The sequence below is a fragment of the Schistocerca gregaria genome, chromosome 3, assembly GCF_023897955.1.
Source record: "Schistocerca gregaria isolate iqSchGreg1 chromosome 3, iqSchGreg1.2, whole genome shotgun sequence".
NCBI classification, from domain to species: Eukaryota; Metazoa; Arthropoda; class Insecta; order Orthoptera; family Acrididae; genus Schistocerca; species Schistocerca gregaria.
Window position 1 is genome coordinate 896,230,173 of NC_064922.1, and position 17,779 is coordinate 896,247,951.

Below are 17,779 nucleotides of genomic sequence, written 5' to 3' on the forward strand. Positions count from 1 at the left end.
GTCTGTAGACCAGACTCGTGAACCTCTGCCGTAGCCCACACATCATCTGAGTCTGCTGCTGGGCACAAGTTCATTCAATTCGCTCACAGAGAAGAGTAAGTACACGAGATCGCAGGTATAACGGCGGACTCGCGCCATTTCTGCTACATGCAAAACCGTTTTGAAATAAATTTCCACCATTGAACTGTAAATTAATATTCATTTATTTCACACAGTCATGATTTCGGCTTTGAAAGCATTCTCAAGAGCAAGTTGAAATGTCACAAAACGTCCGTCGGCATGAACTGCGTCGCACATACGGCCCTGTGGACGCAAGAGCATAGCGCGGCAGTTACGTTGTAGCTGAGGCACTGCCTATATATTTTACTCATGTCATCGTACAGTAGAACCAGTTTACCAATAACGTAAGGGGATTGGGCATCATGATCATACAAACAGGAATTCGCAGCAGACGGCCTTTCACTTAACTGTATCAACAGATGCAAGTTTGCTTGAAACAAGCTGAGTGACGCGTGGAGAAGACGTATTTCAACAGCTACAAAAGATGAACAAAAATTAAAGTCAGTCACTAGGAGGCACGGTTACAGCAAATGTGCGGAACTATAAGAGAACTTAATCAGAAAATCTGAAAAGAAAACTCTATGACATACGATTTACAACGAACTCTGCAACGTACGAGTGGAGATCAAGTACTGGGAACGCAATCAACTGTCTAGCATCTATAGGAGCTGTCCTATAACCAAACCTTATAGCTGAATTTTCGACAAGCACCACTCATATTTCACTGGAAGGAGATTCCAATCAGAAGCAGCCACGATCATGACAAAAGAACATAGAAATTCGATTGAGAAAGTATCTGATAATGTGCTCTGTGGAGATAGATAACTATTCTCTGCAATGTATCTTTTAATCTTGCCGTTGGTACTCTACTCTATGTCACCTTCTTCCCTGATAAAGTTGTGTTACTGCCCATAAATGCTACAGTGAAGAGTGCGAAATGAAAGACAATATTACACCACACAATCAAACCGAATAACAAACTCGTCGTGTTACACGTCATACTGAAAATCAGAAAGCGCAAACTTCCTACTGTGAACAGTTTTTACTGACGAATGAACACCGAGAAGAAATTCCTGCTTTTTAAAGAAATGTCTGAAGCATTTTGTGAATGCATCTCCCCCTGTCATCCACCCCCTTCCCCCCCCCCCCCCCCCCCCCCCCACACTCACCACAATAGCCTCCTGTAGTTGCCAGTAAGACAACGAGAGGACGCTAAACCAGCACCTAATTTTAAGTTGATTCCTGGCTTTTTACGATTAGAGAATAAAATTTGGTCTTAAATCTACAAGCCGATATTAATTTCATTTCATGTACAATATTAACCCATCCTGTCACTATCATTCTTCAAATGAAATGGTAGTCTCAATGATTAATATTAATTAAAGCATGCTAATAATCAGTAACAAATAATAGTCAACACCTTAGAAAACAAAGTAGATTATCATATTTAGCTAAGAGCAAAAATGAAAATTGTTTGAAGGAGTTGCTGGGAACAAAGGCGATTAGAAAACTTTCCTACAAGAATTGTACAGGAGTATGAAAAGTTTTGACAGAAGGTGGATCAAAAGGTGTAGAACGGCAGATGAAGGGTATTTTGATTCTCTGAAAAGCAGACACTACAGTACGCACTGAATGTATCATTCAACTTTTGAGAGTAGAAGCTGATTCCGGAAAGCTGCCAGATATCGACGAAGAACTGAAAATTATTACATATACTTGACTGCGTCTGATTTATCGATTGCCCTTGACATATTTGCTAATAGTTAGAAAAGTGTGCACTAGAACCACCATATCACTTTACATGAAGCTGAAATTAGTAAGCGTGCAGTATACATGAGAAAACATGTTAAGTGTGGTGTCACCGCCAGACACCACACCTCCTAGGTGGTAGCCTTTAAATCGGCCGCGGTCCGGTAGTATACGTCGGACCCACGTGTCGCCACTATCAGTGATTGCAGACCGAGCGCCGCCACGCGGCAGGTCTAGAGAGACTTCCTAGCACTCGCCCCAGTTGTACAGCTGACTTTGCTAGCGATGGTTCACTTACTTCTACGCTCTCATTTGCCGAGACGATAGTTAGCATAGCCTTCAGCTACGTTATTTGCTACGACCTAGCAAGGCGCCAGTATCCGTACTATTGATATTGTGACTCATGTATAAAGAGCGACGTTCTCCATTAATGGATTAAAGTTAAGTATTCCACCAGCTACGTCCATTTTTCTCAATTCTAATTCCCTTGTCATGTTCCAGACCGCACGCCAGCCTGCGTGAGCTAAAACGCGTGCATTTCGGCCTCCTTTAGAAAAACCCGGTTGGCTCTCCTGCCAACCACAACATTGGCGACGAGGCAAAACCGCGTTCGTATTGATATTGCCCTGATTTACTTGTGTAATAGCTTCTCCACAATCTCCAGATGTACTGTCCGAATTTTATCGCTTACAGAATCAGCAGACGCAGGCCTTACTGGATGCCCTTGGACAGCTCGTCCAGGGTCAACGTGCGATGCAAAACGATGCGGCAGCAGCCGCTCCACCTCTAACGCAGCCACAACAAGCAGTTGCGCCCACTTTTCGACCTTTTGATGCTGCACTGGAAAGCTGGCTTGAGTGGTCACGCCAATTTGGATTCCATCTCGCCGCCTACAGAATTCAAGGTAACGAGCGGCAGCCTTTCCTCGGTCGGGGTACATACGTATCGTGTGATAGTCAAATTATTTCTCCGACGCGACGTAGCAACTCTGTCCTACGAAGAAATGTTGTCTGCATTAGATGCATATTTCAAGGAATCAGTCAGTGTAGTTGCCAAACGGTATACCTTCTTTCGTACAAAACGTACGGCAGGTCAGACTAATCGGGAGTGGGTTGCAACCTTGCAAGGCCTTACTAGGGATTGCGTTTTTGAGTGTCAATGTCGACTCCCTTATTCAGATACTATGGTACGTGATGCAATTGCACAGAACGTTTCTGATGTTCGTATAAGGGAACAGATTTTGAAACTAGTCAATCCCTCCCGTCAACAAGTGACGGACATATTGGATCGGCAGGACACACTTGACTTTGCTCAGGAATCATTTGAAACTTCGTCAGCAGTGTCAGGTTAACCGGCCCGCCGGGCGAGCTGCACGGAGCAGTAAACAGCCCTCGCGCCCGGCTGCGCCGCTGCCGCCAGGCTCTCAGCCACGTGTGCCGCGCAGGCCAGCAAATGCAGTGATCAAATCATGCCCGCGGTGTGCTACTAAACATTCGCGTGAGAATTGCCCGTCATGCCAAGCTCTTTGCTTTTATTGTAATAAAAAAGGACATGTTCAGAGTGTTTGCCAGAAAAAGCTCAGATCGGTAGCTCAAAACCGTTCCAGGCCCTTTGCTTGGCGCCGGAATCGGAATCGAACCAAGGATACTCAGGCTCGCGAAACTTCGCCCATGGAAATTCACGTAGTTCATTCCACTCCGCCCAGTGCCACTCTCTCTAACAGTTCCTGTGTTCGTCCCAAAAATAGTGTGCGTCGCCATCGCCGGAACTCCCGTCAAGTCGCAAGTGATTATGTACCAATGTCAGTACACGTTGCACGAGACAGTCGCTCTTGTCGTCAGCAGGACAATAAACATTTTGTAGACTTGGACATTAACGGCAAGGTGATACCATTCCAGCTCGATACCGGAGCTGCAGTTTCACTGATCAATCAAGACACTTACAAACTGCTGGGCACACCTCCGTTGCGTGCCGAAAAGGTTCAGTTAAGCTATTCAGGGCAACGTATCCCTGTGTTAGGACAGTGCAGTCTTCTTGCAACATACAAAGGACAAACAAAACTTGTCATTTTACGTCCTTCGTTCTTCTTCTGCAGTGAACTTATTTGGTTTCGATTTCAGTTGTTTAACTTGTCTATAGTAAATAAGGTCCTATCAGTGAACCAGACTGTGCCTTCAGACAGTGTTTCTCGTCTATGTGGAGAATTTGCAGACATTTTTGCACCGGGCCTCGGTTGCGCTACGAACTATAAAGCACATTTGGAACTGAAACTAAACGCGCAACCGAAATTTTTCAGAGCGCGCAATGTTCCCCACGCATTGCGTGATGAGGTCGCAAAAACATTACACGAGTTGGAATCAGAAGGTGTAATTGAACGTGTGCAGGCTTCTCTCTGGGCATCACCCTTAGTAATTTTGCCAAAACCTTCCGGAAAGTTGAGATTTTGTGTGGACATCAAGGCAACAGTGAATCCACAACTAGTGATTGCAACTTTTCCTTTACCCCGCCCGGAAGATCTTTTTGACAAACTGTGCCCGGGTAAATATTTTTCGAAGTTGGACCTAGCAGATGCGTACTTGCAAATACCGGTGGACGAAGAATCCCAGCGCGTTTTGGTGGTTAACACGCATCTTGGGTTGTATCAATTCAAACGACTGCCATTCGGGTGTGCATCCGCCCCTGCATTGTTTCAGCAATATCTACAAACTGTTTGTGCGTCGGTCCCTTCGGCAGCGAACTATCTGGACGATATGGTGATCTCTGGAAAGACGGAAGAAGAACATTTGGCCAATCTCAGAACATTATTTCAGGTTTTGCGACAAAATGGTCTTCGCTTGCGGAAGGACAAATGTGTGTTTCTTGCTCGGGACTTGCCATACCTGGGACATGTACTCAATGCCCAAGGCATACATCCCAATCCAACGCAACTTCGTGCCATACAAGACTTGCCTTCGCCGCGGAATTTGAAGCAGCTACAGAGTGTGCTGGGAAAAATAAATTACTACCATAGCTATGTGCCACAGGCCTCTTCCATTTCAGCTCCGCTTCATCGCTTACGCCGTAAGGGTGTTCCGTTCGTCTGGACGACGGAATGCGAAAGCGCCTTTCGCCAGTTGAAATCGGCGTTGCTTTCCAATACTTGCCTTACGCCATTCGATCCCCAGAAGCCCCTCTTGTTGATGGTGGATGCATCCGATTTCGCGTTCGGTGCTGTGCTTGCGCACAAAGATGGATCGCACGATCGCCCTATTGCCTTTGAGTCCAAATTGCTTTCGCCTGCGCAAAGAAATTATTCACAGATCGAGAAAGAAGCATTGGCTCTCGTATTTGGTGTTACAAAGTTTCATGATTTCTTGTATGGTCGTCACTTTACGATAATCACAGACCACAAACCTTTCACATCGCTTCTTCATCCGACCAAGCCTGTACCTCCACGTACAGCGCAGAACTTCATTCGCTGGTCTATTTTCCTCTCGCAGTACCGCTACGACATCTTGTATCGGTCCACTGCTAAGCACGGAAACGCCGATGCGTTGTCCCGTTTGCCTGTTGCTGAGAATATGGCATTCGATTCTTCCGAACTTGCTTGCATGTTCATTGATGCGGAAACCGATGACGTGGTCGAATCGTTTCCGATTGATTTTCGTCGTGTAGCTACAGCCACAGCTGCCGACCCTGTCCTTGCTCCCGTTCTGCGTTTTGTTGCTACGCAATGGCCCTTGTCAGAGTCACGGATCGGAGACTCGTTGGTTCGCCGGTTTTTTGCTGACAAGGAGAGACTTTTTGTACGACGTGGTGTTTTGCTGTTGCGTTCTGATAATGATCAGTCCAGGGTCGTGGTACCACGTTCGTTACAGTCCTCTGTCTTACAGCTTCTCCACCAAGGACATTGGGGTATAGTGAGAACGAAACAACTTGCTCGTCAGCACTGTACTTGGTTCGGAATCGATGCCGCGATTACGAATATGTGCTCTTCTTGCATGGTGTGTGCCGAATGACAATCAGCACCACCGCGGAAATTCTTTGCATTGCCAAAAGCCACTTTCCCTTGGCAACGCTTACACATCGATTTTGCTGGTCCATTCTGGAATGCTGGATGGTTGGTTGTGGTAGATTCATTCAGTAATTTTCCTTTTGTTGTGCGTATGTCTTCCACGACGTCATCTGCCACCATCCAAGCGTTATCCGCTATCTTTTGCATTGAAGGTCTTCCACAGACTATTGTTTCCGACAATGGCCCACAATTCATGTGCGCAGAATTTCAGTCATTCTGCAAGGCCAATGGTATTCAACATCTGACGTCCGCGCCGTTTTCGCCACAGTCAAACGGTGCCGCTGAACGATTGGTTAGGACTTTCAAGTCACAGATGTTGAAGTTGAAAGAGTCGCATTCTCGGGAGGACGCGTTATTGATCTTTTTGTCCTCGTATCGCTCTCAGCCCCGAGATGGTCTCTCGCCGTCTGAGTTGCTCCACGGTCGCTCTCATCGAACCTTGATGTGTTTGCTACATCCGCCGCATCAGGTTCCTGTGCAGCGGCAGACACCTGCTTTTGCTCCTGGCGACGTTGCCTACCATCGCCACTATCGAGGTTCACGGCGTTGGCTCGAAGGGCGCATTCTTCGCTGCCTCGGCCGCGCTATGTATCTGGTTTTGGGGGCCTCTGGTGAGGTGCGTCGGCATCTCAATCAGATGCGCCTCTGTCGTCGCACGGGATCTGCCGCTCGCCGTCTTTCAGCGACGGTGCCATCCGGTCAGGGCCCCGGGGACCCATCTACTGGCTCGCCTCAGCCCCAGGTGTTACCGACGCTGCCTTGCATTTTGCTCCATGGCGACGCGCCGCCGCCGCCGCCGCCGCCGCCGTCGCAACAACCTGTTCTCCCGCCGGCGACGCCCGCAATGGACGCGTCGCTGCAACCGCCGGGAGCCTCCCTGGGTCACGCGCCGCCGATCGCTTCCCGTGACCAGTTGTCCTCCGACATGGAACTCTTGCCCGCTCCGGACCTTATGTCGTCTTCGCCCGTCGGGTGCCCCGGCCCGATGGAGGTCGACCCTTCGGCCCCTCCTGTCTCTCTACGGGCGCATACACCGCATGTTGGCGTGCACCCTGGAGCAGGTTTTCAGGCGTTTCCTGGCTCCCCGCGGTCCGAATGGCAGGGTGCGGGTGGCACAGCCTCGCCGTTGTAAGGATCCCCACATCGTCGCATACGTCATCATGCGGTCCTCCCCACGGCGTGCGGAAGCCTTATTCCACAAACGTACGCCGATTTGCGGGGGAAGAATGTGTTGTCACCGCCAGACACCACACTTGCTAGGTGGTAGCCTTTAAATCGGCCGCGGTCCGGTAGCATACGTCGGACCCGCGTGTCGCCACTATCAGTGATTGCAGACCGAGCGCCGCCACACGGCAGGTCTAGAGAGACTTCCTAGCACTCGCCCCAGCTGTACAGCTGACTTTGCTAGCGATGGTTCACTTACTTCTACGCTCTCATTTGCCGAGACGATAGTTAGCATAGCCTTCAGCTACGTTATTTGCTACGACCTAGCAAGGCGCCAGTATCCGTACTATTGATATTGTGACTCATGTATAAAGAGCGACGTTCTCCATTAATGGATTAAAGTTAAGTATTCCACCAGCTACGTGCATTTTTCTCAATTCTAATTCCCTTGTCATGTTCCAGACCGCACGCCACCCTGAGTGAGCTAAAAAGCGTGCATTTCGGTCCCTTTAGAAAAACCCGGTTGGCTCTCCTGCCAACCACAACATTAAGTTTTATTAGTGACTACTGATTTCTACGGGTTGTCACCAGCTCACACGCTGCTACTCAACTAAAAAAACTGCAGTCGTTGATATAGCTGCTAGTGCCCTCTCTGCCTGACTGTCCTATGGCCTCCAAGTTAGGCAAGTCTCCCATTATTGCTCGTCTACAGCAGCCAAATGTGTACACATCCAACAAGTATCTAAATAGTCATTTGGGCAGTGTTAGATAATACCTTGCATGAGGATATTTTGTAGATGCTAAGTAGCGTTATATGTTATTGCTGTTTCTAAGGGTCAAGAGCAGTGTCTCCCAATGTGTGTCTAATGCTGACAGCACTGTGACCTGTATCATACTCACGCTTGCTCGTTCCGCCCTTGATAGTCATAGCGAGAGAAGCCGGGCTCCCTGTTGCCGATGTTGGCACTGAAGATGATGTCCAGCACCAAAAGGCTGCCCTCTGCCTCCTGCAACATGGAGACGTGAATGACCCATAATGCATCCCATGGTACACTTTGTTAGTACTGAGGATAGAGGTTAGTTCAACTGGAAAATTGTGAGAGAAAGAATTTGATGACATCTAACATCTAACTTCACAAACCATTTCCACTAGCTGGTCTGTTCTCTCAGTGAACGACCCAAATATTTTTATTCCCATCATTTAGTATCGAAGTAACTCAACTATTAGAGATTAGAAACTCGCTTTAAGCTCGCCAGAGTATCCTGTAAAGTCATCTCGGAACTCGCTGTCCCCGTGTGTCTGTAGACGAGACTCGTGAACCTTTTCCACAGCCCATACATCACCTGAGTCTGTTGCTGGGCACAAGTTCACTCGATTCCCTCACAAAGACAGTAAGTACACGAGATCGCAGGTATAATGGCGGACTCGCGCCATTCCCGCTACATACAAAACCGTTTTGAAATAAATTTCCACCATTGAAATGTAAATTACTATTCATTTATTTCACACAGTCATGATTTCGGCTTTGAAAGCATTCTCAAGAGCAAGTTCAAATGTCACAAAACGTCCGTCTTGCCTAAATGGCAAAAGCAACCATTGGGCATGACATTTGGTATCTACCAGTATAATGACCGTTCAGTGAGCAGTAAATATAGTTCTTTTTATACAAACATTAATATATATAAAACTTTTTCGAAAACTGTTGCAAATTTAATATTTAATACCTAGTCAGAAAATGTCTAACTATTACAATGACTGATGCGGACTTTCCGGGAGTTAACGAGTATTAAACGACAGTACCAGAAAACATGACATGAGGATTACGTGCAGTCACAGAATAATCATTAATTATTAAAATAAATTACAGAAACGAATTATAAGCCTCATAACTCACAGTTTGCCCACAAACGCAAGTTGCCACGAGCAAATGAATACAGAAATAGCGAGCTTTTTGCCACGGGGCTATAAGAGTGACTTTTCTTTGCGCCCAGTTTCCGTTCGTCACAGTGATATTGTTTTCTCATGGTGGAGGAGGAATAAAGAATAGAAACATTTCGTTTAGATTGGACGAAATTTGTAAGTTTTTCGTTTGAATCGTGGATTATAGCACGAAACCTATTCCACATATAACTCCTCCTCTAGTGGAACGCTTGTGCGATTGTGTCCTTTGCAACAGGTAATTTTCGTCGCACCCCCTCCAGTCTTAGGAAACAGAGCTTCGTTAATGGCTATCTGACCCCAGCAATCGGTCATTTCGTCTTGTCGATGCTACATTACAGCAGTAAAATTGTGTACTCATTTTTTGTGCTAACAGCAAGTCACAACTAACGAATCATCATGCATGCTTGATTGAGTAAGAGGGAACGAGTCGATGAGTACGAAGCGACCGCAGCGCCACAGCTGACTCGTCATGTTCGATTAACTGCAGCGAGATCGATGGAACCCGTTAGCCCTGATCTAGCATCGATGACTTGATTTGTGGAGTATTCAAACCGCAACATTAGAATCGTAACCGCCAATTTTTGTCTCTAGCCAACTCTGTGTTCAACCTCCATTACCTTTAATCCATATATATATATATATATATATATATATATATATATATATATACTTTTTAAATTATGTGTCGGAAAGAAATGAACATTGGAAAACTGTCTGTTCTACAGGTATTTGTAGATTTCCAACTGGAATTTTAATAATATATGATAAACTACATAATATAAGCTAGCGCTATTAAAAAATTGTGAGAACAAAGAGTAAAATGCAGTGAAATCCAATTCGGAGAGTCGATGTACGTACTTTATGAAACACAATTAAATGTACCTTTCAGTGAATATTTCCCTTAAAGTAAGTGGAAGAAGTAGAATACATCAACTGCTGTCTTTCTTATAATTTTGAGCTAAAAGTGTGGAATATATTTCTAATTGAAACAGGGGAAAATTTGTGTTTCATAATATAAGTTCCTCAATGTTCAGATTTGTTTACACTACGTGGTCTTGCGGCAGCGTTCTTGCTTCGCGCCCACTGGGTCCCGGGTTCGATTCCCGGCGGGGTCAGGGATTGTTCCTGCCTCTAGATGAATGGGTGGTGTTGTGTCGTCTTCTTCATCATCATTATTCATCCCCATTACGGTCGGAGGAAGGCAATGGCAAACCACCTCCACTAGGACCTTGCCTAGTACAGCGGTGCGGGTCTCCCGCATCGTCCCATACGCCCCTCGGAGTACGGGACCTCATCATCACAAAAAGATGATGCATACTACCTCCTTGTGTGGCGGTCTCACTTCTTTCCCAGCAGTTCGGCTACCAAGAATTTATTCTGGCGTGGAATGTGGATGAACTCTGCTACAGACATTTTATCATCTCTCACCTGTTCTTGTAGCGACACCACCAAGAAGTCCCGGCCGTCTTGAGGCTGCTCGTAGCTGGAGGCGATGACATCGCCGCCTTGGTACCGAACCGTGAGGGAGGAGACGCTGACTGCGGCGTGCAGCACCAGCTGCGCCGTGTCACGCACCACCTGTGCCGTCACGCTCGTCTGGCCCTCGAAGGTGAAGCTGCGCTCCCTGCCAGGGCAGCCAACACAACAGTCGTTGAGGCAGTGAGTGGCAAACACAGGCAAACAGACATTATGTGCTCCTGGGTGCGTGACAAAGAGCTAACTCCTCTTATCACTTTCATCACTTGCTCTCATTTCTTCAATTCGGCCTTGCTCTAGCTTCCCTTTCGTCGTATTTTCACCATTTCTCTTAGTTTTCTCTGCCTTCCTCTCGTCCCTAATCAATCTCTTCATATTTTAATTTTATGTATATCAAACGTTAAGACTTGACATAATGATGTAAGAGTTTTAAGAATTTTCTGTTTATACTTCGTACAGTACTGTTGGTCAAGTATGTCATTGTTGGTGCACTTCTGGGCGGCTTTTCAGAGCTATACTATTCTTGTACTGTTTGAATGGGATGAAATTTGATGACATGCCTAGATTCAAGTTAATGATTCGGAAAATTCCTTTACTTTTAATGTATCTGTTGATGCATAGTATGTGATAGTTGTTCACGTTATGCCAGGTAAAATATAATTGTTTCTAAACTATGCGAGAAGTAGCAATAGGATGAATCAAGAGTGAAGTGTGTCCATTATTTAAAGTGGCGGCAGTAGAACTATGTCATCAATGCTCAAGTAGTTATCGAGATATCGGTTTGTGGCCTGTAGCTTATACTGTAAAATCTCGTGTTAAAACTTGTAAGAGGGAGAAATGTTGCGATATGGCACTGATGAAACGAAACGACGAGAGAAGCACTAGTGTACCAGACTGGCTCGGTAGTCATTGCACAAATAACAGCAACTATGATGCTGATATTTGTGGGAGAAGGAGATGTAGATCACACTCCAATTTTTTACTGTGGTCTGTGAATTTTTGGACAGTGTTCAAAACTTGATCAAGCCAAGTTAGGAAATTTCTGTTCGTTGTGTTATGTAAGTTTTTCTCCTTTTGAACACCTTTTACTGATAACGTTGCCCAACTGACATGTGTTATAGCCATTTAGCAGAAATAAAGTGCAATTTACTTAAATAACTGTACGAGCCTTTCTGCTGGATCTGTGAAAATTCCGTTGTTTAATGTTAGGATGACGATGAGAATAAATCAGGTGTAATCCAGTGAGTGGTAACTAGTGAATTTCTTTGAGAAACTCTCCGATGTTCAGTGCTTGGTCCGATTCTGACTGAATATAGTGGTGACACACAAAAGTTACGAGATCATTGCCAGGTAAATGTTTGTAGTCACAATAGATTTCGTTCGTTTTTATTCACGAACTGCAATACTACAGTGCCAACGGCATTGGCTCGTGGAATACACCGGTTCCCGTCACATCACCGAAATTAACGAACTGTGGTTAAGGGCAGAGCTTGCATAGGTGAGTGCCGTGTGCTGTTCCGTGCTTTACCTTTGCCTTTAGGGTAAAGGAAAGGAGAGGTAGTGGCGTAACGTTCCTAATGTTCTGGATTAAATTGTTAACATCTCCACAATGTCTCAACCTTAGCGGTGTAGGGAAGCAGCCTACTCACGCCGCATAAAATTCACAGTAGTCTTTCCATTGTGTGCCACCAGTCCGCTGTAACTAGCTCTGACGTCATAAATGTTGCGCAATACTTTAAAAATCAAGTAAATAACCTGAAACGTTGCTAGCATGTCAGGAGTAGTACTAAATCAGTATGTATTGAATATCAGTGCAATAACTTTAACCATTTTCAAGATTTGGACGTTTTTCTGTAAAAAAACATTGGCGCAACAGAAAAGAGCTAGAAACTTAAAAATTTATATTTAGATTCCTTTTGCATACTAATTTAGGGGAAACAGTATTCTCGATCTCACAAATTAAAATTTTAGTTGAAATTCATAATTTTCTGGTTTTTGTCTTAAAAATTAAGGAAGCAAGATAGATTAAGTAGGCCAATAAATAAGGCTAGGATGTTTAAATTTAAGTAGAAGGGAGATCCATTATAATTATAGAAATGTGAGAAGTTTCAACAGAATAACTATAAAACTATAGCTATAGCGTATCTCCAAAGAGCAATTTCAAAGTTCGTCTACTGCGTATAGTGTAATTAAATTAATTCTCTCGCCCAAAATATTTGACTTGGCCACGTCAGACTTGTATTATGATTGCTTACTTGTGTGCTGATTGCACAATTAAATTGAAAGCTTCATCGGCCATCAGCAAAGGAAGCAATGATTTATTCAATAACTTAGCCGTGTATTATTATCCCAGCGGCTAGTCGGGAGAGCAGATTTGATCAGGCATTCCCTTAGCCGTCCGCACCACGGCTTTATATGTAAGAATGCTGCACGAGGAAGGAAGGCCCCAGTTCCCTCCAGTAGCTGATTAGTGCACCACCTGTGCCGGGAGTCGCGTCGTGTCAGTATCGTTGATACAAACAGCCTCGGATGCAGTAATAAGTTACTCGGGATACGCGTAACCATGAAATCGTTTTCGAGTGAAGTGCTAATTCTGGGATGACTTTAATGATCTATCTTCAGTTTACATATGTCGTATTTTCACGTGCTGCCGCAGCACAGACATTCTACCATTATTTAGCGCGGTGTTTGATGAACATTATCATCAAATTACGGCGAGCATTCACTTAAACATTTAATCTGAACAGTTAAAGTTGCATCAGCGCATTAGACTCTGAACTGCTCTGGTAGTTGGATTGTGTGGATTTTTTTTGGTCTGTGACTTTCAGAATATAGTGAACATTTTAGAGTCAATCGTTTTTGATGATGAATCCCAGACAATCTCCTAATCCCTCAGAGCTATAAGCTGTAGCTATAAGTGTATTTCCAAGTTGAAGTGGGCACTAGGAATTCTAATTATAGGCTTCACGTTTCCTAATCACTTTCTGGTTTCCAATATTGTAGTTAGAGAGCCAGTGTTGAGAACGGCAAACAACAGCATAAAATAAATCATAGGAACATTTCATTGACAATTATTTGCACCCGCCACACCACATATGTTGCTAATCGGCCGGTAAATGCGTCTTTTCTACGTTACATCCGTTTAATATTCAACAAACATTTCCACCTGCCGCCCCACATATAGTGCATCGTTGGGAAAGACATTCCACATTCATTAACAATTATAATTTCCATACGCCCCCCCACAGCGGCTGCCTTGGTGCTTTTCGAGACGACTCACTTCTCTCATTATCAACCAATACAAACGTGACACCAGACCATACATAAACTCATTACTGTCACCTACACTTACCAGATACATTTGAACACATAACTCTCACACCTTGCGAAGATGCGAATGGGCTTGAACGATGGTGAAACGCTTTCCAATTAGGTGGCTTGAAGCTGCTTTTCGATGCCCCCTACGAATCGTGCCGTACGACTTTACTTTAGTGATACAAAATAGTGTTTAAATGTTTCATGCGAGCCACAGTAGTAGGACATATTTTCGCACGTACATTGTCATGAATTCCGCACCTACCAGCAAACCCTCTCACACGATTCTTTAAAGAATCGAGCTCCTGTGTGGTTACTTAACAAATACGTTAATGTGCTACATGTTTACATGAAGAAAATGAGCGACTAAGTGCTCTCATTATATGAGAATATGAATATGAGTATAATCTGGATAATTTGCGCTCCATTAAAAGCAATAGCCAATCTCGATGTTAGTGACGTTATATGTCCTGAACCGCTTGTCATGTAATGATATAACTTGGAAGGCACATTCAGTTATATATATATATGGGTAAATAGAGTTAGTACTAAGTAAGTAATGAATTAAAGCAAGACATCTGATGGGAAAATGTAGTAAGGGGTAAAGTTTTTTCTTTTCATGATTTTGTTGGGGGGATGGGGCACAGTGAAATAGGTTTAATAAATGCTTGACATTACACGTAAAGTTCATTGGAAGTCGCTATGTGCTCTTACTCTCAAATACTGCATAAATATCGTCCAGGTTAATTTGCTCTCTGTGAGCCACACTACCTGAGGACATATACACAGTTCGTACTCTACTAGATTCATAAAAGACACAATTATCTGACAGTGTTACATCACCTTCACTTGAATCTTTCAAGATTTACATCTGCCTTATTAACTCGCTAACTCATTGTGTTACTGTTTAGCCACTTGAGATCCAGAAACCAGAGGAAATGATTCTTCACTGTGGAAGACGGGTGTGACATTTACAACAACTTGAGTATTAATTGTCACCGAAATCGGCTTTGCAGCGGAAGTATGTGTAGCTTAGGCTAGCAGCGAGGCAAGCAGTGGGTGGCTCACCCCTCGTCGTCCTGGTAGACCGTGACGTCGACCCTCTGGGAACTGGGTCGGCTCTCCCCCGGCAGGCGGTCGTCTTGTCCGTGGGCCACCGCCACCAGCAGCGTCAGGCCCACCAAACACCACACACTCCTCATGCTGGAACGCCCAGGGATGTAAGTCGCATTGTGGGTTCCAAAGGTGTAATTGTTGCCAAAGGCAAACGAAAAGTACTTGTGCTGCGAGCTGCTGAGATTGCTATCACTGATATAATACTGGTTGTGGAAGAAATGAAGAGATTTTTACCATGGAAAGGAAAAGTGGTGCCATGCGATTCCTAACCACAACGATGCGCATAAAGTCCGCATCTCTCCACAGTTTTGTAGTGTGAGACCCTGAGCCATGGTTGATAATGGATATTTGGTGGGGGTACAAAAGCGTCATTTGATAGCTTTATACCCAAACGGAATGACGATGGAGGTATTGGAGGTATAGTAGCTTTCTGAGTTGCGCCTCTCTTAGAGCATCGTATGGTATATGTTGTGCGATATCTGTGCCTGAAATGAAGTAAGGGCGTTCTATGATCTAGTTCAACTGAGGCTCGTATTACGTTGATTAAAGCAGCAGCTGTACTGATTTATCTCCTCTATAAATGATAAAGGCGAGTTACTGAGAAGGAGCGTGTCGTTAGTCTGTCACCCACTTTGTTACTACTTCTTGCTGTGCCTTGTATCAGGCGAACTGGATGATATTCTGTGGTCTGATCGCTTGCAGAACAGCAGCTACATTTCGTATTTTTGGGTCAGCTGCTGAGACACCAATATGTGGTACTAAGAACTTGAAGATCTCCATAAGCAATTCTGATGTCCCTCGATTATCGCCTATTGATTCAAGATCATATTTTGATACGTGAATCGTGTCGATGTTATGCTTTTCCCCAGTCACATATTTGTAAACAGACTGCGTTGTGTGTAATACAGTTTCTAATGCATTACTGTCACAATCACAGTTTTAACTACTGTTCTCATTTTCGCAGCCACTATGGGCATATTCACTATAAATGCTTGAATGTAACTATTAAGTAGTTGCGATATTCCATTGGTGTAAAAGTATAGTATGTCTAGATACTTACCCAATGAATGTGGAAGTTTAGACACTTTACGTAAGTTAACAAACCACACCAACGGAATACATTGCTATTTTCGTGTCAGAAACATTCGTAGGTGCACAGCTCCCATGCCACAGTGCGCTTTTTTCCAGTCATATGGTTGCTCAAGCGGTCTACGATAAATTACTGCTAGAAGGGGAGGGAATTCTTTTGCATAATCTTTATAGAATCTTATAGATATCTCATCTGACCCTAAAGCCTTTCCACTAATAAGCGATTGTAGCTGCTTTTCTGTTCCGCGATCGGTTATCTCAATATCTGCCATTTCGATGAAAGGACAGACAGTGTTATAATCTTCTACGGTGAAGCAACTTCGGAAGACCGAATTCAGTATTTCGTCCTTCTCTCTGTTATCTTCCATTTAGGTGCCGGTGTGGTCGCTGAGAAATTGAATAGATGATTTTCACCCACTTACGATCAAAATCTCTTAGGGGTTTTACTAAGTTCGGTTGACAACGTCTACCTTTCGAAATCATTGAACGCTTCTCTCTTTGTTCCCTTTACGCTCACTTTCGCTTCGTTCAGATTTTGTTTGTCAGTTAGCATTTTACTCCTCTTGAATCTGAGATGAAGTGATGTTTGTTTACGTAGCGCTTTTCTAACACTCCTATTAAACCTTGGTGGATCTTTTCCATCAATTAAAACCTTAATCGGAACATACTTGTCTAGGGCTTTGAATTTTTTCCATTTGTTCTCCACATCTTCGTCCTCATCGCCAAATATTTGATGCTGACCGCTGAGATTTTCTGAAATTTGTGTCCTGTCACCCTTGCTGAGCAAATATATCTTCCTACCTTGCTTAACATTCCTTGTAGGACCCGTCGTAATAGGTGTTATTACAGCCTTTTGACCACTGATACATACCTCTACGTTAACTGATTCAATAGGTTCAGGTCTGTCAGTTTGCCAGGAGGTCTAAAACGTTACCCTCACGTGTTGGTTCTCTAACTATCTGCTCAAGGTAATTTTTGGACAAAACGTCCAGAACAATGCCACACGATCCTCTTTCTCCTGAACCAGTTGTGATGGCATGACACTCCCAATCTATACCCGACACGTTGAAGTCACTTCCTATTACAACGGCATGACCAGGAAAATTATAAATGGTATTGTAAACGTTCTGTCTGAAGCGCTCTACAATTACAGATCCTGACCCAGGTGGTCTATAAATGCATCTGGTCACCATTTTTGACTGTTATTTGACACTCACTTTCATCCAGATTAATTCACATTCGAATTCCGTGATAACCTCTCTGGACTGTATCGAATTGTTTACTGAAATAGACACGCCGCCACCATTGGCGACTAACCTATCCTTAGAAAAACATTCGAGGTGAACTTACGATTTTGTTGTCACTGACGCCTGATTTCAACCATGTTTCTGTTCCCAATACTGTCTGTGCAGTATAACCATCAGTAAGCGATACTAATTCTGGGACCTTTCCTTGGATGCTTCTGCGGTTTGCTAAAATCATATTAATCTTTTCTGTCTCTGATCTTTGAGTACCAAGATTCTCCGAGGTCGCTGTGGCTGATTTCACATGCAAATCGTCTTTGCTACCTAGGAAGGGGTTCTCTGACATGAAAAAGCCCCATGTTCACGACGCAGATATTCCGCTACCGTAGTAGCCGCTTCCTGCGTGTAGTGGACACCTGACTTGTTAAGGGAAACCCTAAAATTCTGCACCCGATAGCGGAGGTCGAGAAGTTCGCATCCGATACCGTTGCAGAGGCGTCTGAGTCCCTGGTTTAGACGTGACACTCTTCTCGAAACCAGAGGACCGCAATCAACCCTGGGTACAATGCC

The 17,779-nt window shown here is 44.4% G+C and overlaps 1 protein-coding gene across 1 annotated transcript in view; it reads right to left on the reverse strand.

Moving 5' to 3' along the window:
- LOC126355662 (puromycin-sensitive aminopeptidase-like protein) overlaps window positions 1-14,962 on the reverse strand; it is a 32,141-nt gene extending 17,179 nt beyond the window's left edge. The window contains exons 1-4 of the mRNA XM_050006025.1: window positions 14,829-14,962; window positions 10,398-10,593; window positions 7,928-8,034; window positions 658-733 (exon numbers count right to left, since the gene is read on the reverse strand). Of these exons, the coding sequence (XP_049861982.1) occupies window positions 658-733; window positions 7,928-8,034; window positions 10,398-10,593; window positions 14,829-14,962 (513 nt within the window). The remainder of the gene's footprint in view (window positions 1-657; window positions 734-7,927; window positions 8,035-10,397; window positions 10,594-14,828) is intronic.
- Between the last annotated feature and the right edge of the window lie 2,817 nt (window positions 14,963-17,779).